Here is a 19,297-nt window from a genome sequence, read left to right on the forward strand (position 1 = left end):
CATTACAAGCTTTGTTACTATGGACGATTTGGAATACTTGCAACCGTCCTTCGACCCCCACAAGGTGACGGTTCCGCGGCTACGGTCGATTCTCGTCGATCGTCAGATCGAGTATCCTTCCAGTGCGAAGAAAACAGACCTGATTAATCTTTACGAGCAACATATTCGCCCTAACGCGGCCACCTGGCTCCAGGAGTACAAACACAGTCTTAGCATGGATGTTAGCATTGAAGGCCCAGAGAGTCCGAACCGGTCTTCCAGGAAATCGTCGCGAAACGCCACTCCGGAGAAGAGAACCCGCAAACCAAAGAGCCCCAAGCTGGACCAGACTGTTCCTCAAAAGAGAGGGTCTGAGGAGTCCACGCCTAAGCGGAAGAAGTTGGCAAGAAAGAAGAGGAACGCTGACGAAAGTGGAGTTTCGGACGACGCAGAGTCCCCCACCGTTTCGCGCATAGAAAAATCGGTCAGTGCAGGCATCAAGTCACCTTTGTCGCTGGAGAAGTTTGAAGGCGAGGAGCTGGTGGCGGGGGACGACATTTCCGAGATTCTTTCGCGCCTGGGTAGTCCTCAAAGGAAAGAGGTGTTGCTGAACCCGGCAAACGAGAGCAATCAGTCGGTTGAGGCCGAGTTGGAGCTGGAGCCAGAAGTGCAACTCGAGTTTGAGGAAGTGCTTTCTGGCCCAAGCAGACTGCTAGATCCGACTTTCAAAGACGACGAACACACTTTGAAGAGTCTGAACGACTCGGCACACCTGTCCGAGGGCTCTGAGGGCTCGCTCACCGACGTGGAGCAGGAGATTGCGATGAAAGAGGAGGCGGTTGCTGTTGAGACAGAAGCTAAGGTGGACACGAGCGAGACGGAAATCAAGGACGAGGAGGTTGCTGAGGTCGAGGTCGAGGTCCCTGTGCCAGCCGAGACCACGAAACCCGAATCCAAGGGCTCTTTCAAGTATGCTTTGTTGCTGCTACCATTTGTGGCCTCGTTACTTGGCTACCGCTCGATGGCGGTGGATGTTGGTTTCTGCGGCCGCGAAGGAAGTATCCGCAAAGTCGGCTCGTACATCACGTCGGATTTGCCGCAGATCTCACACTTTATTGACAAAACGGACGCGTTTTTGGACTCCATCAAGCCTGCGTGTGTGCCGTGCCCTGCGCACGCCATGTGCGACTACGACTCGCGGATCGAGTGCGAGAGCGGGTACACGGTGTCGCAGCCGTGGCAGAGCGTGTTTGGGCTGGTTCCGCGGATGCAGGAGTGCGTTTACGACAGCAAGCGGTTGGAAAAGATCCGGCTAATGACCGAATTCACATTGGGGCTGCTGCGCCGCAAGAACGGCAAGGAGATGACGCTTGAAGAGCTGCACAACTTCCTCAAGGCAACCAAGTCGAACGGCATGGACGACGAGGACTTTGAGGAGTACTGGTACCGGTTTGTCACGGAGGAGATCTCGAAAGAGCCGGAGATTGTGGTGGACTTCACCACAAGCTCGATCTCGATCCAGAACAAGGTGCCGTCTCAGTTCTTGACCAGAACGCCTGGTAAGAAGTCCAAGAAGACCAAGTTGTTCCAGCAGTACCCCGTGCCAACATCGACGTTCGGCGGCTATTCCATGTTTGGTAACTAACACTATGTAACGAGTAACGAGTATATATAATATATATCTGGGCTGTGCCACAAGGGAGGAAAACCACCATAAAAATTGTCTGTTTAATTATGGTTGGTGCCAAGATCGATAGCCAGGGCATTATTATTGATGAATCCAGGCATGAGGACCACGAGCCGGGGATCACGTGTGTGTGCTCGATTGGGTCTAGCGACTTTGACCGGCTATCTGGCGGCAAGCTGGTGCCGTTCAAGAACATTGTGTGGGTAGAGGTGGGGGACAATCAGAGCGTGGAGGTGACGTATGTAGTCGAGAAGGCGTCGGAGGTGGCGATTCACACGGTGGTGGCGGATGTTAGCCCGTCCGATCGCGTGGCCGAGGTCAATTCCAAGGCGCTGGCCACGAAACTGATGAACCTGGCGTACGCAGACTCCGAACCGCACAAGTCGGTGGTTGTTTTTCTGAACCCGCACAGCGGCCAGGGCAAGGCGCACAAATTCTACACGCACCAGGTGGAGCCTGTGCTGAAGGCGGCACGGTACCGCGTGGAGCTCGTCAACACGACTTACTCCGGCCACGCCACGGATTATATGCGCGAGATGGACATTGAAAAATACGACGGGGTGATTTGCGCGTCGGGGGACGGGATCCCCCACGAGGTGGTCAACGGGCTGTACCAGCGCACGGACCGCGCAGAGGCGTTCACGAAGCTGTTTGTGTGCCAGGCCCCGTGTGGGTCGGGCAACGCCATGTCGCTCTCTTGTCTGGGCACACTCAATCCGGGCCTAGCTGCGCTGGAGATCGTCAAGGGTCACGTCGTGCGTGCCGACCTGATGGCCGTGTGCAACAGCCGCGGCTTGTCGAAACTTTCGTTTCTGAGTCAGACGTTTGGCATCATCGCCGAGGCAGACATCGGCACCGAATGGATGCGGTTTGTTGGCCAGGCGCGGTTCGACATCGGCGTGGCCGTCAAGGTGTTCACCAAGACGCAGTTTCCGTGCAAGATCGCGGTCAAGCGCATCACCAACAACAAACAGGAGCTCGCAGACCATTACCGCGAGCGGTACAGCCAGCCCCCAAGCACAAACGTGCCGCTGACTGCGACCAGTTTCGAGCTCAACAGCTTCGAGGCCGACCACAACTTCGACGAGGACCATCTCCCGAGCGGCTGGGAGTGGCTCGACGAAAAAGTCACCGACAACCTGGCCATCTTCTACACAGGAAAAATGCCGTTTATCTCCAAAGACGTCAACTTTTTCCCGGCAGCCCTACCGAACGACGGCTCGATCGACATGATTGTGTTTGATGGCCGCAGCAACATCATCAGCACGGCCGACGCTTTGCTCAACCTCAACAAGGGCAAACACATCTGGAAAAAGGACATCGACCACATCAAGGTGGAGTCGTACCGACTGATCCCCAAGCTCGCACCGGGACGCAAGTCGTACATCTCGATCGACGGCGAAAACTCCCCCGTGGAGCCGATTCAGGCAGAGATCCTACATGGCGTGCTCAAGACCATCATGACCGGCGGCCGGTTCAAAGAAAGTGGATTTATGGATAAAATACGTTAACATATACATTTCCCGCTACTCCTTCTTGGCTTCTTCCTTTTTCTCCTCCTCCTCGTCGCTGTCGTCGACCGCGAATGTGTCGTCTGCGACCGGAGCAGGATCGATCGTCGAGATCGGCGCGTTCTTCTTCTGCTCTGTCTCCGTAGTGGCATCCTCTAGCTTGATACCAGCCACGTCGCGCTCGACCTCAGCCACAGACTCTGTCTTTTGCGGCCGCACAGGTCTTGCTGGAGGAGGAGACGTGCTGTCTCTGGACGTTCTGCTGGACTGGACGCTGGACTTTCTGCCCAGTGCGTTGAACAGCTGGTTCTCGCCCTGGCCCTGCTGCACCGTGTTGACCTCGGTCTGGATCTTCTTGGCAATGTTGCCGAGCCACCCCCCCACTGTGTTGCGGGCCTCCTCCACATTTTTGGCCAGCGAGTCCACGAAGTCGTCCTCTTTCTCCGACCCGTCGTCCTCAATTGCCGCCCACACGGGCTTGCGCTTTGGTTTCGGTGGGGCTGTCTTGGCACCAGCAGCACGGCCCTCGTAGTTGCGTGCGAGCCTGCGGGCCAACGCCTCGTCGCTCTCCACCTGTTTGCGCTGGTCAAACGAGTTTCTGGCGGACAGTTTTGGCTTCGTCTGCACGTCAGGAATCGTGATGTCCGACGTGGGATCCGACAGAAACAGCAGCGCGGTGAAGGCCGGGTCCAATTGGCCCTGTGACGCAATCAACGCCATCTTGACGTACTTGTCCTCCACGCCAGGGAACGCCTCCTTCAGGTCCTTGACGGCCTGCTCGGACGCACTGAGCGGCCGTTTGGGCATAGGTGGGGGCGCCGTGTCCTCGGCGGGGGTTTCTGTGGCCGGCTTGGCAACCGGTTCTGGCGTTTTCGAAGAAGTGTCGCTCATTGAATAATTAAATTATTTCCCTACGTACACTGCCAAATAGCACCCCCCCACCTTACCACCCTTTGAAACTTATTCCGTTTTCAAAGGTTTCACCGCACGTCGTTTACCAAACACAGGACCTGCTGTTCTGGCCACCCCGTCCCAGCCAATACGCACCACGTAAACCACAAGGTCGACCACGATCGCAAGCAACCATGGCGTAATGATCACCATGGCAATGATAAACTGTAGGTTAGTACTTGTTGCTGGGCATTGTCGCGTCACACGAGAGCCCCCACTGCTTCCTGTCTCCCCTTACATTCGTCCAGATAATCACAGTCTTCAGTTTCTCCCAAACATCTTGCAACTCAAACTCCAAAGATAACTGAGCCATACTTGCCCGGCAGAAAAAAATTAATCCAGCCTTAAAAAATATCTTCAATGAGCAGACTCGAGCTGTATTCGCCAGAAGGACTCAGAGTGGACGGTCGACGCTGGAACGAGCTGCGACGGTTTGAATGCAGAACAAACACCCACCCGCACGCGGCAGACGGGTCCGCGTACGTCCAACAGGGAAACTCCAAGATCCTGTGCCTGGTGAAAGGCCCGATGGAACACGGGGCAAACTTGGCCGCAGGAACGAAACTCGACGCTAACGGGCCTGTGCTCTCGATCACAATCAACTACCCGCCGTTCGCAGCAAACGACCGCAAAAAAAGACAGAAAAACGATAGACGACTACAGGAAATCAGCATTATTCTGAAACGGTGCTTTATGAAGACCATCGTGCTGAAAAATTACTCCAGAACAGTCATAGACATCAGTCTCACGGTGCTGGCCATGGACGGCGGCTTGCTGGCGTGTTTCTGCAACGCCATCACGCTGGCTCTGATCGACGCTGGTATCTCGTTGTACGATTACGTCAGCGCCATTAGCATCGGGCTGTTTGATCAAACACCTTTGCTGGACATGAACACGCTGGAGGAGTCCGACCTGAGTTTCGTGACGATCGGCGTGGTTGGGGATTCCGATAAGTTAAATTTGATGCTATGTGAAGATAAGATCCCGCTGGACAAGCTCGAACGGCTCATCAGTCTGGGGATCGAAGGGTGTCACCGCGTGAAGCAGCTGATGGACCACCAGATGCGCGTGGCCGGCCAGGAGCTGCAGGAGCGGCAGTAGCGCGCTCACTTGAGGTGGATCTTGCGCAGCAGGTTGCGGCCCTTCTGCTTGATCACAGACGACGTTCTGAGCAGGTCGTTGGCCAGCTCTGTGGTGGACGGCGTGGTGGAGTGGTACTGGTCCGAGTTTTTGTACGCATTAAGCACATTGGGGCCCAGCTGGGCCTCGTTGAACGTGAACGACGTAGCTTTCGTAGACTCGCTTAGGTAGCTCGACAGTCCTGTGTCGTACTCGTCCAGCTCCTCTTTGGCCTTGTGAAGACGCTCGAGCCGCTGTTGTGTCGTTGGAAGTTGCACGATCTTCTTGAGGTCGATGTTCGGGAACGCAGACGATTCTTTGATCTTGGGCAGCGTTTTTGCCGGCTCCTCATCGTCAATCACCACATCGTCTTTTTTTACCTCGGACTCTTCAAGTAACATGGATCGCACACGCTGTCTTTGCGGAGGAGCCTGCACTACCGGGCTCCGGCCCTGGTACCGCTCGCTAACGGGGGTTTCGTACACTGACGACCCCAGAGTGTCTGTACGCAGCGGTCTGACAGTGTCCTGGGTGTTTTGGCGAACAAACTCCTGTCTAAACTGGTCAGCCTCCGAATCCGAGTACGTTTCAGATCTCTCCTCGGTCTGGCGTGTTGAAAGCGATCCAGAAGACGAAACAGACCGCTCCGAGTTGCTGTCAGAAAGCTGGTCGTCGTGCTGCTGCCACGAGAACCGGTCGTCCTGCGACGAGTACGACGCTGTCTCGGCCTTGTCTTGCGCTACCGACACGCTGTCGGAGGTGTTGTCAAAAGAGGTGTCGTTGGCGTCGCGCGAGTCAAAGTCTGTTTCCTTCGTGGCGTCCGCGTCGTCTTCGAACTCGCCCATGAACTCTTCTCTGTACTCGGGCAGTCTTCCCGGCTCCGACTCCGTGTCAAGTCCGTTTGCAAAGTCGTCGATCGACCGCGAAATCTCATCCACGCAGTTCACCGGAGCCGCAACAGCCTGTTCCTGTTCCTGTTCCTGTTGGTGTTCGCTGCTGCTGAGGTTCTCGTCTGCCAAGCCCGGCTGCTCATCTGCCAACCTGAGGTCCTTTAATTGAACATCTGGCGTCTGCTCGCGCGGTTCTGACGCTAATTCCGTGCTCACAGCGTCTATTGACGCCGCGGGGCTGTGTACACTGGCCATGAATAGATATTTATTTGTTTCTCCCAATACGTAACCCGTGTAAAGTTGTGGCAGCGAAGAAATTTTCTGTGCTCCTGGTATTTACAAAGATGTGCTCCAGTAGGACCACATCCGGGTGAATACCGGGGCCAGTCTCTAGCGGACGACCCTATAGCACCCTGCTGGCCAATGATGAGTCTTTTTCTATCCTTATCTACATTACCTGATCATAATGATAGACATCTGTGACTGAGGCTGCCATTTATGCTATGATTCACTGGTCGCCCGCAGGAATCTCGTCCTTCAGCACCTGCACCAGTCGCACGCGCATTTCTGTAGTCTCGTCTCCCCGTAGCACGTCACTAACAAACGCGATCTCGCAGTCCAGTTGGACCATCTCCAACGCTCCACGTAGAACTCCGCAAAGGATGTTGGAATACCACAGCTCCTTGGTCGCTTTGCCGTCGTCCGGTAGCTCCACAAAGTCGGCCAGAGGGTTCTCCGTCAACACCAGGCTGAACGTCGACACGTCCGCAGACCAATTCGTCACCGTCGGCACAATGTTCAAAAATATCTTGAACCCGACCTTCGACACCACCTCGGCCATGTCGCGGAAGTTACTGCACCGTGGAAGTTGTGTTTTTTGTAGGAACTCGTCAATCAGCCGAACCCCAATGTTGTAACCCATGCGAAACGTCTGTGCGTTTACTTCCTCGTAATTGTAGTTGAAATCGCGACACAGCTGCGCGACGATCGACCCGTACGTCAGTGTGAACAGCTCCGAGTTCACCTTGTCGACCTTTGTCTTCCAGATGTCCTCGCCCAGTTGTTTAATTTGTTTTGACATGTTAGACAAAGACTAAGTTTATTTTCACTAAATCAATTGCGTGGGATCGCAAATGGCCGCACTTAATGAGCACGGCGATTTTCAACCGTTGCACTAGCCCGGGTAGCGTAATGGTTAACGCGTTTGACTTCTAATCAAAAGATTGCGGGTTCGACTCCCGCCTTGGGTGCGTTGTCTTTTTCTTTTTTTAGCTGGTTTGTTCACCAATCTGTTTTTTTTTTTGATACCCTCGGTAGCCAGCCCCTACTCTCTACATCACTACATCACGTCTTCACACTTATATCATATTAGCATATTATTTATCTAATCAACCTCCTCAACGGTTGGACCAGAAGTCTCCTCAGTAGATGGAGCACCACCTGCACCTGGGAATCCACCTGGAGCTCCACCTGGAGCACCACCCTCAGCGTACAAGTCCTTCAAAGCGTCGTTACCAACTTGCTCCAATTCCTTTCTCTTGTCATCGTACTCCTCAGCAGTAGCACTCTGGTTGCTGTCCAACCAAGCGATGGTCTCGTCGCAAGCCTTGGTCAAAGTCTCTCTCTTGGAAGCCTCAACCTTCTCTTCGAATTGCTTCTCGGAAGCAGTCTGCTTCAAAGAGTAAGCGTAAGACTCCAATCCGTTCTTAGCAGCAACTCTCTTAGCCTCCTTCTCGTCCTCGTCCTTGAACTTCTCGGCCTCGGCAACCATTCTCTCGATCTCCTCCTGAGACAATCTACCCTTGTCGTTGGTGATGGTGATCTTTTGAGTCTTACCGGTACCCTTCTCAAGGGCAGAAACGTTCAAGATTCCGTTAGCGTCAATGTCGAAGGTGACCTCAATTTGTGGAACACCTCTTGGAGCTGGTGGAATACCAGAAAGCTCGAACTTACCAAGCAAGTTGTTGTCCTTGGTTCTGGCTCTCTCTCCCTCGTAAACCTGGATCAACACACCAGGTTGGTTGTCGGAGTATGTGGAGAAAGTCTCGGACTTCTTGGTTGGGATGGTGGTGTTTCTTGGGATCAACTTGGTCATGACACCACCGGCAGTCTCGATACCAAGAGACAATGGAGCAACGTCCAAAAGCAACAAGTCTTGGGTCTTGGAAGAAGTGTCACCAGACAAAATGGCAGCCTGGACAGCAGCACCGTAAGCAACAGCCTCATCTGGGTTGATGGATCTGTTTGGCTCCTTACCGTTGAAGAAGTCAGAAACGAGCTTTTGCACCTTTGGAATTCTGGTGGAACCACCAACAAGAACAATCTCGTTAACTTGAGACTTGTCAAGCTTGGAGTCCTTCAAAACCTTCTCGACAGGGTCCAAGGTGGATCTGAAAAGATCTTGACAAAGCTCCTCGAATCTGGCTCTGGTGATGGAGGTGTAGAAGTCAATACCCTCGTACAAGGAGTCAATCTCCAAAGAGGTTTGAGCAGAGGAGGAAAGAGTTCTCTTGGCTCTCTCACAAGCGGTTCTGAGTCTTCTCAAAGCTCTCTGGTTACCGGAGAGGTCCTTCTTGTTCTTTCTCTTGAATTCGTTGATGAAGTGGTTCACCAATCTGTTGTCGAAATCCTCACCACCCAAGTGAGTGTCACCGGCAGTGGCCTTAACCTCGAAGATACCGTCCTCGATGGAAAGCAAAGAGACATCAAAAGTTCCTCCACCAAGATCGAAGATCAAGACGTTTTGCTCGCCCTCGCTCTTCTTGTCCAAACCGTAGGCAATGGCAGCAGCAGTAGGCTCGTTGATAATTCTCATAACGTTCAAACCGGCAATCAAACCAGCGTCCTTGGTGGCCTGTCTTTGAGAGTCGTTGAAGTAAGCTGGAACGGTGATAACAGCGTCGTTAACCTTGGTTCCGAGGAAAGCCTCAGAGGTCTCTCTCATCTTGGTCAAGATCATAGAGGAGATCTCTTCTGGGGTGAAAACCTTGGTCTCACCCTTGAACTCAACCTCGATTTGTGGCTTACCGCTCTTGTCGATAACCTTGAATGGGAAGTGCTTAACGTCACCCTGGACCTCAGGGTCGTCGAACTTTCTACCAATCAATCTCTTAGCGTCGAACACAGTGTTCTTTGGGTTCATAGCGGCCTGGTTCTTAGCAGCATCACCAATCAATCTCTCGGTGTCGGTGAAGGCGACGAAAGATGGAGTGGTTCTGTTACCTTGGTCGTTGGCGATAATCTCAACTCTGTCGTTGGAGAAGTGCGCAACACACGAGTAGGTTGTACCTAAGTCAATTCCAACTGCTTTAGACATATTAATTTCTATAATTCTAAGAAGTTGTAGAAAACGATTCTATGAAAAGATTTCGCCTACTGGGATGCTACGCATTTATATATATATTCCCCATTGATGGCACTAGAAGGACCCACAGATTTGAAGGAACCGTCGTCGAGTTTTTCACTTATCGCACGACTTAAAATATTTCTAGAAACTTCGAACCCGATCTCAATCTCGAGATTTCTCACCAATTTGGCACACTGCTCCACCAGTTTTTTCCCGCGTGCCACAGCACACCTGCGCCAGCTGACATAATTGCTCCCGTAAGCTGCAAATCCGTCTCATGCCTGTGTCTTCGCGGGACAAAGTCAAGGTTGTTGCTGGTGCGCATCTGAAGAGCTGGCTGGCCACGCTTCTGTGCGACGAGCCTGTTCGACACGAATACCGTGGACAGTTTGTTTTCAAGGTGCTGCGCGTGTTTCCCCGGCCCGACTCCGGCTCGGGACTGCCGTTATCTGTGTGCGACGCAAATCACAGGATTCTGGCACTCGTTAGCCCGGCTGCCATTTCGGAGTTTGAGCGACGCGAACGAGCCCGAATAACTCAGAGTCTTGTCAACTCCCAGGTCGCCGTCGCGTCGTTCACCGTTCGGTACTTGAACGACTTGCAAGTGCGCGACATGTTTGACGGAGTGAGTTTTTCGTCCCAGGCGTCGTATTTCCCAGGCTACGTTGTTTTGGAGATTAACGAACTGCAATTCTTCGACAGAGACCAGCTGATTCTGTCCAATGCCGAAGTTGTGCCGTATCTGTACTCCAACTACAAGTACCGCGACCGGTTCGAGGCCAAGATCTACTCCGACTCCGAGGAGAGCGACGACTAGAAACTGCCGCACAAAGATGCTGAGACCTGAATTTTTTTTTACAGGGACCCATGTAGCGTAATGGTTAACGCATTTGATTCCTAATCAAAAGACTCCGGGTTCGAGTCCCGGCATGGGAGAACTCCCTGATTTTTGACTGTTTGGAGGACCGGGTCCTTTAGGGCTGGTTTGTTTTTTGAATGTCGTGGTGACCGGCATGACGTGTTGGAGCATGCTGCCACCGGCCACGGCTGTTACGTTTGCGGCCCGTGGGGGCCGTTGTTGGTGACTTTTAAACGGCTTCTCATTTTCCCCCATTACATAAGCAAATACGGCCGACCAGAAATCGGGTTGATATTCTTTTTCGTTCCATGGGCAAAAACATATCTCAGTAATGTCAACACCGGCGAGAAGAAGATTAATGAGAGATTTCAAGCGGGTCCAGCAGGACTCCGCGGGGGGCATTTCTGCGTCGCCTTTAGCAGACAACGTGATGATCTGGAACGCTATAATCATCGGCCCACAGGACACACCGTATGAGGACGGCACCTTCAGACTCCGACTCACTTTCGACGAACAATACCCAAGCAAGCCTCCAGTGGTGCGATTCACGTCCGAGATGTTCCACCCGAACGTTTATGGGTCCGGCGAGCTGTGTATAGACATTTTGCAGACACGGTGGTCGCCCACGTACGATGTGTCGTCGATTTTGACGTCGATTCAGTCGCTTTTGAACGACCCCAACATCAGCTCGCCCGCCAACGTTGAGGCTGCCAACTTGTACAAAGACCATCGCAGCCAGTACGTCAAGCGGGTGAGACAGACCGTGGAGAAGAGCTGGACAGAGGACATGTTTGATGTGGGCGAGGACGAGGACGAGGACGAGGAAGAGGAGTCTGGCGAGGACAATTAATGGAGTTTGCATAGCATATAAGTTGAATACCAGTCATCTATTACAGGTTCGGGTGAATACCAGTCATCTATTACAGGTTAACCGTCGTTTACTTCATGTACAGATAGTACCATTTTTTGGGCGGTGGTGGCACGGGCTGCACGGCCACGGCCGCGGCGAGTTTCTTGCTCAGCTCGTCCATTTGGACCAGCTGGTTGCCCTGCAAGTAGCCGTAGTCTGGCGGCGTGCCCGAGTCGTTGATCTTCTTGTCTTTGAGGTAGTTGAGCACAGACAGTAGGAGGACGAGTGCGAGCACAAACTGGTTGTACGGGTTGAGTTTTTTGTCCTTTTGCGCCTGCTGGGTGCGTTTTTCGCCAAACAGTTGCGGGTTCCGAGCCGGCAGCTGTGTAATTGTGGTTGTTTTCGCTGGGTGTGCTGTTTTCACCGCGGACGGGAGCACGAACGGCAGGTCTGGCGGGGCGGTCAGCTGGGGGTTGTCGAACCCGGCACGCGGTCCGTACGAGCCGTACGCGAGCCAGTACGCAAACCGTTTGAGGCTGGGATCGACGTTTTTCCAATGACGTCGGAACTTGTCGTCGAGCTCGTCGACGATGAACTGCTGTTTTGGCAGCGACAGCTCCAGATACGACGGCGGGTTCGCGTACACGGGCGCGGGGTCGAAATTGGACGTGTCGAGCTCGTCGTCGTCGCCCGCAGTTGGCGAGAATATGGCAAATATGTCTTTGAGCGACGACAGGGCGAGCTTGTTGCGCTCGCGACGCAGGTCCTGCTCCTTCTTCAGCCGGTCGTTCAGCAGCCGCGCGTCGGGCCGCGCAGTGGCCAGTTTCGACGGCACAGGCCGCCCAGAATAAAATCGCACACCCCTTAGTGTTTTCAACATAAGCCCAGAGTGACAAATTTATTTTAATTAATTTTATTATGTCGTCAACGTCCAACTTTCTCTCCGAAATGACAAATTCGCCGGTCGTGGTGAAACTGTCCGCGGGACTCGAGTACCACGGCGTGCTGGCGTCGATCGACGGGTACATGAACGTGGTTCTCAAAGACACAACCGAACTTGTCCAGAACAACAAGGTGAGAAGTTACGAAGAGGTGTTCCTCAGAGGAAACAACGTCCTGTACATCTCGCAACAATAGTTATTGCCTGCGGTAAATAGCTTCTAATGTATTATACACAGTCTAATTTTCGTGGTCCGAACCGTCCTCGGTGGTGGTTTTCTTGTGAGATCTTCTTCTCTTCTTCTTTTCCTGGGTCTCCTCTGCAACGTCTGTTTGCTTTTTAGCTTTTTTCACACTCAACGGGTTTGGTCCCTTGGGTCCCTTCCGTTTCTTGGGAGCTGGTTCGCTTGGCTCCTGTTCCTGTTTCTGAATCCCCGCCGTCGGGTCATTCAACCCTGCAGAAAGCTTTCTTGCTTCCGTCTCCTGAACAACTTTCTCCGAAACAGGCGACATCGGCTCCATGATCATCACCGACCGCTTCATGTAGATCAATGGGACTCCAGGAACAGTGCGCATCGCTTGTCGAAGCCGCTCGTCCTGACTAACCACCAAATACCGGTGCTTGTTCTTGCCGTCTATGTTCACAATCGAGCTAATACACTCCTTGCTCGACAACGTTTCCTTGTGGTTGCATCGGCGCTTCTCCATCTGTTTGGCAATCTCGATCGCCGGCTGGTTGCGCGTCTCGTAAAGATGGTTGATACAGCACTGGGTGATCATCAGCTTCACCTCTGTCTGGACAGTTCTGGAAATCGCCTTGATGACATCGAATTTGGTTTTCTCGCACTCCAAAATCACGTTGTCGTCCACAATACACTGGATCGGCGTCTTGAACCGAAACGTCGACACGTACTGATGGATCTGCTTTCTATACTGCTTGGCTCTTTTCTGCTTCATGCTGATGGATCTGGTGTAAATTTTTTTTTCCATTCTCTGCACAGCCATATTTGTGATACATAGAATTCGCCATACAGCAAAAAATGTTTACCTTCTTCATTTCACGCTGAATTGCTATCTCTATAGATTTTCCCAATGTCCACTCCTGCCGCCTCCAAGCCCGCCAAGTCGTCCAAGGACCAGCTCCTGGAATTGGTGAAAACGCCGCAATTTGTCTGGTTCACCGGCCATGTGTCCACGCTTTTGTTCAGTCTTGTCTACTTCCTAACCTTCAGATCCAAGGGGAAGGCACACAGACTCAGTTACAACTTGATTTTCGTGGCTGTGATTGAATCGTTCGGTATCATCATCCACCAGGGCTACAAAACAGGCACCTTGAAGGTGAACAACCCAAAAGCCCTGCTTGCCGACGATAACGTCCAGTACACCTTGATTGCGTCTGCCTTGTTGCTGGTTCTGCCAAGAATCTCCCTTGCAATCTTCCCATTTGGGTTCTTCTCGTTCTTCCACTCCATCAACTACTTCAGAGGAGCCATTCTGCCAAAACTCGGCCTCAAGAACGAAGCCGGTCTCTCCAACAAGCTCGGAGCCTTTGTCAAGAACTATAACGACCTGTCCATGTACTACGCGGCCAACTTCGAGATCGCCACGTTCGTGTACATTGTGTTCAAGGCCCTGATCTGGTCTCGCGGGTTCTGGATCGCGCTTGTTGTTTATGGGGCCTTCATCAAGTTTAGATACGAGAAATCCATCTTCACCAGAACCTGTTTCAAGAAAATCGAGGTCCGCGCAGACGGCCTGTTCTCGCACCCGTCCGTGTCGCCGCAGATCAAACAGTACTGGATCAACGCCAAGTCCGTCATCAAGAAGTACGGAAACCAGTACAAGCTCGTGTCGGAGCCGGCCAAGCCTGCCAAGTCCGAGTAAGCTTACTTCTTGCGCTTGAGCTTGTTCTCGTACTCGACCCACGTCGGCTTGAGGCCGTACTGTTTCACCAGCACCTCCTGAACGGTTTTGAAGTGCGGCCCTTGCACCGTCACCTCCATCACCTTTGGGTTCTGCACGTTGTTGGTCACCGTGGACGAGCCAGAACACTTCACCTTGAGCACAGAGCTGATCTCGTCAGGGTCCACCAGAAACTCCTCCACGCCCACCACGCGTGTGACGATCTTGCGCCCAATCTTGGTTTCCTCGATCACCTTGATCGATGGGGGCAGGCCCTTTTTCGGTTTCGTGGACTCGTCGCCCCGGACTATTTGGTAGTACGGTGAAAAATGCTGCTTTATCACAACGTCCACCACTTTCGAGCGTTCGATCTTTTCAGTTTTCAGCAACCGTTGCAACACTTCGTCCGCAACAATGCTTTTCGGGTTCTTTGGATCCACCAGATTCTGTTTCTGTATGTATTGGCCAACCAATGATTTGATCTCTGTCTGAGTGTAGTAGTCCTTAACGGAGTCCACCGCACGTAGAAAGTTGGTTGCCGAGGAATGTGCCTTGTACATCTGATTGAGTGTCACCGATGAGGCCTCGCCCGACTGGGCTGCCTTGGAAGATCCCGTCTTGGTCTTCTTCACCCGGTACGGCTCAAACTTCTTCACCTGCTCGTTATCTTTGTTCAGTGCAACCACCACCAAATCGTCGCCCTTGCCCTTCACTTTTAACAGATCCTCCTTCTCCATCGCCTTGAGATACTTGGCGGTTTTCTTCCAACTCGTCTTCTTGATGTTGATCAGACTGCTGTCCATGGGAGGGAAGTTCTTCAACACATGGGCAGACATGAACAGCGACGCGTCGATCGGCGTCTCCACCGAGTCCTGGCTCAGAGTGTACAGCGTTGCGTTCAGGAACAGGCCGTCCATGTCCTGCGGCGTGAGGGCAACTTGTTCGCGCGGTGTGGCCGGCTGCTCGGCGATCTCGAGCTGCGCAACTTGCTCGCTCGTCGCGCTCACCGACTCGTCCACCAGCTGCGGCTCTACATCAACCTTGTCGGGCAACTTGGCCCCCTTAACCATCCCGCACAGCCAGTCCTCGTACACGTGCACGAGCTCCACGGCAACGCCCTGCGACCCCACCACGTCCGTTACGTTCTCGAGATCCATCTCGCAGAACCCGACCGCAACGGCCACGTTCGGGTGCTTGTAGTCGTCCACGGCCACGACGGCGCCCTTTTTGGTTCCCGGGGAAAACGGCGGCAGCGTGCCGGGCAACATCAGGTTCGAGCCTCCAACAAGCCGTTCGATCACGTACTGATGCGTGGTCACCATGGGCACAATGCGCGGGTACTTCCACAGCGTGAACAGCGACGGAATCAGTGGCGAGTTTCTCGTCTTGAACCAGATCGGCACACCGTCCAGGTCCGTGTAGATGGTCCCCCACGCCTTGGGGGACTTGAAGTCGGCATACTTGATCTCTGCGGGTAGCACGAGCTTCGCCACGTCCCGCGCCACAAGATCTGCCTCGTCCAGCCCGTAATGTTCGCAGATCGTCGCAAACAGTCTGCGGCGCTCCGACGACTTCACGTTCGACAGCGACTTGAGTCCTGGCTCTCTTTTGAAGTATAGCATTAAGTGAAATGTTTTTTGGAGCACAGCCTTACATAATGTTTTTGGGAGCACAGCCTTATATAATATTAGTACGTGCCGGAAAGCACGCGGCCCATGTCGAGCAGAGCGGCCTCGGACTCGGGATCCAGTCCCTGGAACTCGGGGCCCAGCAACAGCTTGAACTCAGGGCCCGTCTGGTGATAGATCAGGCCGCATACCTCGAATATCTTGAGGTTCGGGAATACACTTAGTGAAGCGTTGAGCTGGCTACCAACAAAATGGTCAAACAAGTACCCCAACGGGGCAGTCTGGGTCCGCAGGAACCTGCGTCTGGACCTGATCGGGTCGCTCTGAAGCTGGCTGCGGTCGAGCTCGTTGCCAATGACCATCATAGTCGACACTCTGACGGCCTCCTGTCTGATCTCCGATGGCAGGGACTCTAGCTGTTTATAGATGGTGGCACACTTGTCGCACGGACAGTTGTTCATGTAGTTGAGGTTCGGAAACAGGTCATGCAGGTCGTCGGCGCTGTTGAGCAGGTTTGCCACAAGGTTCTCGGACGGCGTGTTGATGTTGAGTCGAATGTCTCTTAGAGATCGGGTGTTGCCGGACAATGGTGTGCCGACAATCATAAGCAGGTTCGAGAGGTCCAGGCCCTCGACCTCAAGGTCGATCGACACCTTGTGCAGGTGTTTGAACGATTCCATAAACTTGAGCAGCATCATGGACCGCAAATGGTTCTTGTCTATGTCTGGCTTGGTGAGTTTGTAATGGACAGATAGTTCGCGGATATTGCCGCTTTTCGGTCTGAGCATCGACGCCAGATGTTGCACTGTGGTGAGCAGGTTCAACACTCCGCCGTCGTCCTCGATAAATAGTTCTAAGCTGCTCAGATGCTCCAGATGGACGTGTTTGCTGATGAGATTCAAAATCACCGGAGTCGAGTGGTTGGTCAAGGGAAGCGCGATCTTGGACAGGTTGTTGAGCAGCATGCCAATCTTCCGCAAGATCGCCATCACTCCCACAACCCGTCGGTACACTCTGTCGCCGGACTCGCCGTTGCACTCGAACCGCAACTCGCTCAACCGTTTGATCGAGTGCGGGTACGACGTCAGCAGCCGGTAGATCACCATGTCCTCGTTGCGGGCCAGCTTGCCGGCAAACACGAGCGTTCGCAGATGAACAAGGTTCACAAAGCTGACCAGGCCCTGGTTGCGTTCCACCTCGTTGCAGAAATTAACATCCACCACAAGAGTCTCCAGATTGGGGGCCTCCAGGAAACTCAGCGGGGACAGGTCAACGGTGGCCGGGAACCGGTAATCCACTAAGTTGGGAAAAACCGGGTTTGTTGCACGCCATTGTACCAACTGGTCCGATTGTGACTGCGCATCCTCCAGAAACAGCTCCAAAACCATGTCCGCATACTTGAAATTCATACAGCTCGTCATCGACAGAGTTTGCAATAATCCGCGCAACCCAGCTGGCCCTACCAAAGTGTATCTATCAGAAACCAGCTCGACGTCGAAATTCTTGTCGCAAACCGTCTTGTTGTCCAAATATAGTATATGTGAGTAAACCTGAGGAATCACCGTCTTGTACAGTAAACGACATGAATACGCCAGTCGGAGTCTATCGGCAAGCTCCAGCCGCCTAATCACCTCCGACTGGACGTTATGGGGAAGGCTGGCAAAGCCCATCTGCTAATTTATATCGGAATTATCAGTAGGTCACAAACACTTAGCCATCACACTCTTCAAAAAAGTTTAGCAACGGAAAAAAATAAACACAGCCAAAGATTTATACGGCTTCTATTTACAGGGAGCCAGCGTCCAGTCCCATGCCTTTGCTGGCATCTACGGCTTGCCTTTCGTACTCTTCCTCCAGGTCGCGCACAGGCTTACCATTGAACCATTTGGAAACCTGTTTGTGCAGCTTGTTGTAGTGGAACCGCACAAAGTACGTGATCCGGAAGATGGTGTAAGTGAGGTATCTTCTCAACGCAGACTGGAACTTGTCGTCGTCTAGGTTGAACAGCTCGACCGTCTTGATGGCCTCGGTCGCCAGCATGTCCACTCTGTTGCACGGCGATCCAAACCGCTTGTTCAGACCTTGGACAATCCGCATGCTACGCATGATGAATAGCAAAGTCATTGGGAACTTGTCCGAGTTCTTGAAGAATTGCCGGGTCTTTTCGCTCATGAGCCGCTGTCTTTCAAAATAAGACAACTTCCGCATCTCGCGCATCCGTCCACGCATCTCCTCCCGTTGCTTTGGGTCCATCATGTTGAGGCCGTCTGAAATCTGGCTCAGATCTATTCCCCACTCAACCAGCACCTGTTGCAGCTTGTTCATGTCCCATTCGAAAGAATACCGCCAAAATTGGGCGTACTGACGCCGGAACTCGTCGCCAAAGTACTCGTAAAGTCCGTGGTCCAATATCACAAGCTGCTGTGTCTTATCCGGCAAAAATCTCACCATCAGGTTCCCTGGGTGCAAATCGCAATGGACCAACCCCCATTGAAACACCTGTCTCGAGTACACCTTGATGATATTATTCATCAGCTTCTTGATGTTGTACCCCTTGTCCCCCAACGCCAAATAGTCGCCGATGGTGTCTGCGTTGATCCACTCTGCAGATAAAACCCGTTTGGACGAGGCCTCTGGGAAATACTTGGGAATGTACACATTCTTGCGGAACTCGGGGTCTTTCTGGATATACGACGAGATCAGCTCGCCGTTGCGTTTCTCGATCTCGAAGTTCACCTCCTCGGTCATCTTCTTGGTAACATATCTCACGGTCGGCGTCAACGGCATGTCAAACACCCACTCACAAACCTTCATCACAAACCGGTACGTGGCCAGATCCACCCACATCTGCTTCGTCACGGCCTCGTGCTGGATCTTGACCGCAACTTCCTCGCCAGTCAACAGCTTCGCCTTATGCACCTGCGCCACAGACGCACTAGCCACAGGCGTCTTATCAAAGGACTCAAACAACCGTTCTCTATAGTCGGCGCCGAGCTCCTCCTTCAGAACCTTATCGCAAGTGTCCCAGTCGTCTCTTGGCGCCTTGTCAAACAGCTGGCTAAACTTTTGCTGGTACTGGATCGGGAACACCATTCCTTGCAAAGCAATCATCTGGCCCATCTTAATGTACAGTCCTTTGTTTGCAATCAACAGATCGTACAGCCGTTGAGCGTTTCTTTCGTGCAAGGCCTCTATATCTTTACCCTCTTCGAAATTCCGCTTGTAATCAACCGACATGACGATCAGCGTCGACAACGACCGCACGGTTCTGTTGGTAATCCCGGCTCCCAGGACCGTGTCGTAAGTGTACGCGGCGAGTCCGAGTCCCGACGCGGTGAAAAACGTCCTGGAGACCAGGCCGAACCGTCTTTTTGGCGCGGGGGGGTTTGGTGCGCTGGAAACACGCCGGGTCAGCGGTCTGAGCAAACGGAGACTCCCTCTGGCGAACATTGCAAGTGAGAAAAATAATATTTTGTATTTCACATTTGTTGATGTTGGTGGGGGAGAAATGGAGGGTGGGAGAACTGGTGAAGGTGGGTAATGCTATGGTTGGTTTTGGTGCTGAGATGCGGTTCAAGGCGGTTTGAGGCGGTTCAAGGGATGGTTTGGCAGGCGAGCCACAGTTTGGCCAGTTTG

The 19,297-nt window shown here is 53.0% G+C and overlaps 18 protein-coding genes across 18 annotated transcripts; 9 read left to right on the forward strand and 9 right to left on the reverse strand.

Moving 5' to 3' along the window:
* Positions 1-19: 19 nt before the first annotated feature.
* Positions 20-1,624, forward strand: OGAPHI_001147 (uncharacterized protein; the record flags this gene model as incomplete). The annotated part of the gene is made up of 1 exon (XM_046201877.1): positions 20-1,624. One exon carries the CDS (start codon positions 20-22, stop codon positions 1,622-1,624), a length of 1,605 nt encoding a protein of 534 aa, XP_046064057.1.
* Positions 610-1,125, reverse strand: OGAPHI_001148 (uncharacterized protein; the record flags this gene model as incomplete). Its single annotated transcript, XM_046201879.1, has 2 exons — positions 610-985; positions 1,061-1,125. 2 exons carry the CDS (start codon positions 1,123-1,125, stop codon positions 610-612), a joined length of 441 nt encoding a protein of 146 aa, XP_046064058.1.
* Positions 1,625-1,713: 89 nt separating the features above from the next.
* OGAPHI_001149 (uncharacterized protein) lies at positions 1,714-3,177 on the forward strand (the record flags this gene model as incomplete). The annotated part of the gene is made up of 1 exon (XM_046201880.1): positions 1,714-3,177. The coding sequence occupies one exon, from the start codon at positions 1,714-1,716 to the stop codon at positions 3,175-3,177; it is 1,464 nt and encodes a 487-aa protein (XP_046064059.1).
* OGAPHI_001150 (uncharacterized protein) lies at positions 2,389-2,760 on the reverse strand (the record flags this gene model as incomplete). Its single annotated transcript, XM_046201881.1, has 1 exon — positions 2,389-2,760. One exon carries the CDS (start codon positions 2,758-2,760, stop codon positions 2,389-2,391), a length of 372 nt encoding a protein of 123 aa, XP_046064060.1.
* A 15-nt stretch (positions 3,178-3,192) lies between the features above and the next one.
* Positions 3,193-4,068, reverse strand: OGAPHI_001151 (uncharacterized protein; the record flags this gene model as incomplete). The annotated part of the gene is made up of 1 exon (XM_046201882.1): positions 3,193-4,068. The coding sequence occupies one exon, from the start codon at positions 4,066-4,068 to the stop codon at positions 3,193-3,195; it is 876 nt and encodes a 291-aa protein (XP_046064061.1).
* Positions 3,818-4,075, forward strand: OGAPHI_001152 (uncharacterized protein; the record flags this gene model as incomplete). Its single annotated transcript, XM_046201883.1, has 1 exon — positions 3,818-4,075. The coding sequence occupies one exon, from the start codon at positions 3,818-3,820 to the stop codon at positions 4,073-4,075; it is 258 nt and encodes an 85-aa protein (XP_046064062.1).
* A 413-nt stretch (positions 4,076-4,488) lies between these two features.
* On the forward strand, positions 4,489-5,229 carry OGAPHI_001153 (uncharacterized protein; the record flags this gene model as incomplete). Its single annotated transcript, XM_046201884.1, has 1 exon — positions 4,489-5,229. The coding sequence occupies one exon, from the start codon at positions 4,489-4,491 to the stop codon at positions 5,227-5,229; it is 741 nt and encodes a 246-aa protein (XP_046064063.1).
* Positions 5,230-5,234: 5 nt separating this feature from the next.
* Positions 5,235-6,392, reverse strand: OGAPHI_001154 (uncharacterized protein; the record flags this gene model as incomplete). Its single annotated transcript, XM_046201885.1, has 1 exon — positions 5,235-6,392. The coding sequence occupies one exon, from the start codon at positions 6,390-6,392 to the stop codon at positions 5,235-5,237; it is 1,158 nt and encodes a 385-aa protein (XP_046064064.1).
* OGAPHI_001155 (uncharacterized protein) lies at positions 5,542-6,306 on the forward strand (the record flags this gene model as incomplete). Its single annotated transcript, XM_046201886.1, has 1 exon — positions 5,542-6,306. The coding sequence occupies one exon, from the start codon at positions 5,542-5,544 to the stop codon at positions 6,304-6,306; it is 765 nt and encodes a 254-aa protein (XP_046064065.1).
* A 253-nt stretch (positions 6,393-6,645) lies between the features above and the next one.
* Positions 6,646-7,218, reverse strand: OGAPHI_001156 (uncharacterized protein; the record flags this gene model as incomplete). The annotated part of the gene is made up of 1 exon (XM_046201887.1): positions 6,646-7,218. The coding sequence occupies one exon, from the start codon at positions 7,216-7,218 to the stop codon at positions 6,646-6,648; it is 573 nt and encodes a 190-aa protein (XP_046064066.1).
* On the forward strand, positions 6,800-10,300 carry OGAPHI_001157 (uncharacterized protein; the record flags this gene model as incomplete). Its single annotated transcript, XM_046201888.1, has 3 exons — positions 6,800-6,987; positions 7,701-9,414; positions 10,043-10,300. The coding sequence occupies 3 exons, from the start codon at positions 6,800-6,802 to the stop codon at positions 10,298-10,300; spliced, it is 2,160 nt and encodes a 719-aa protein (XP_046064067.1).
* On the reverse strand, positions 7,522-9,453 carry OGAPHI_001158 (uncharacterized protein; the record flags this gene model as incomplete). The annotated part of the gene is made up of 1 exon (XM_046201890.1): positions 7,522-9,453. One exon carries the CDS (start codon positions 9,451-9,453, stop codon positions 7,522-7,524), a length of 1,932 nt encoding a protein of 643 aa, XP_046064068.1.
* A 373-nt stretch (positions 10,301-10,673) lies between the features above and the next one.
* On the forward strand, positions 10,674-11,192 carry OGAPHI_001159 (uncharacterized protein; the record flags this gene model as incomplete). The annotated part of the gene is made up of 1 exon (XM_046201891.1): positions 10,674-11,192. One exon carries the CDS (start codon positions 10,674-10,676, stop codon positions 11,190-11,192), a length of 519 nt encoding a protein of 172 aa, XP_046064069.1.
* An 88-nt stretch (positions 11,193-11,280) lies between these two features.
* OGAPHI_001160 (uncharacterized protein) lies at positions 11,281-12,072 on the reverse strand (the record flags this gene model as incomplete). Its single annotated transcript, XM_046201892.1, has 1 exon — positions 11,281-12,072. One exon carries the CDS (start codon positions 12,070-12,072, stop codon positions 11,281-11,283), a length of 792 nt encoding a protein of 263 aa, XP_046064070.1.
* A 299-nt stretch (positions 12,073-12,371) lies between these two features.
* Positions 12,372-13,136, reverse strand: OGAPHI_001161 (uncharacterized protein; the record flags this gene model as incomplete). Its single annotated transcript, XM_046201893.1, has 1 exon — positions 12,372-13,136. One exon carries the CDS (start codon positions 13,134-13,136, stop codon positions 12,372-12,374), a length of 765 nt encoding a protein of 254 aa, XP_046064071.1.
* On the forward strand, positions 13,047-15,233 carry OGAPHI_001162 (uncharacterized protein; the record flags this gene model as incomplete). The annotated part of the gene is made up of 3 exons (XM_046201894.1): positions 13,047-13,103; positions 13,215-14,011; positions 14,603-15,233. 3 exons carry the CDS (start codon positions 13,047-13,049, stop codon positions 15,231-15,233), a joined length of 1,485 nt encoding a protein of 494 aa, XP_046064072.1.
* OGAPHI_001163 (uncharacterized protein) lies at positions 13,353-19,111 on the reverse strand (the record flags this gene model as incomplete). Its single annotated transcript, XM_046201895.1, has 4 exons — positions 13,353-13,998; positions 14,076-15,638; positions 15,728-17,284; positions 17,451-19,111. 4 exons carry the CDS (start codon positions 19,109-19,111, stop codon positions 13,353-13,355), a joined length of 5,427 nt encoding a protein of 1,808 aa, XP_046064073.1.
* On the forward strand, positions 18,243-18,644 carry OGAPHI_001164 (uncharacterized protein; the record flags this gene model as incomplete). Its single annotated transcript, XM_046201896.1, has 1 exon — positions 18,243-18,644. The coding sequence occupies one exon, from the start codon at positions 18,243-18,245 to the stop codon at positions 18,642-18,644; it is 402 nt and encodes a 133-aa protein (XP_046064074.1).
* Positions 19,112-19,297: the final 186 nt, after the last annotated feature.

The sequence above is a fragment of the Ogataea philodendri genome, assembly GCF_020536065.1.
Source record: "Ogataea philodendri strain CBS6075 chromosome Unknown scaffold4, whole genome shotgun sequence".
In the NCBI taxonomy this organism is placed as follows: domain Eukaryota; kingdom Fungi; phylum Ascomycota; class Pichiomycetes; order Pichiales; family Pichiaceae; genus Ogataea; species Ogataea philodendri.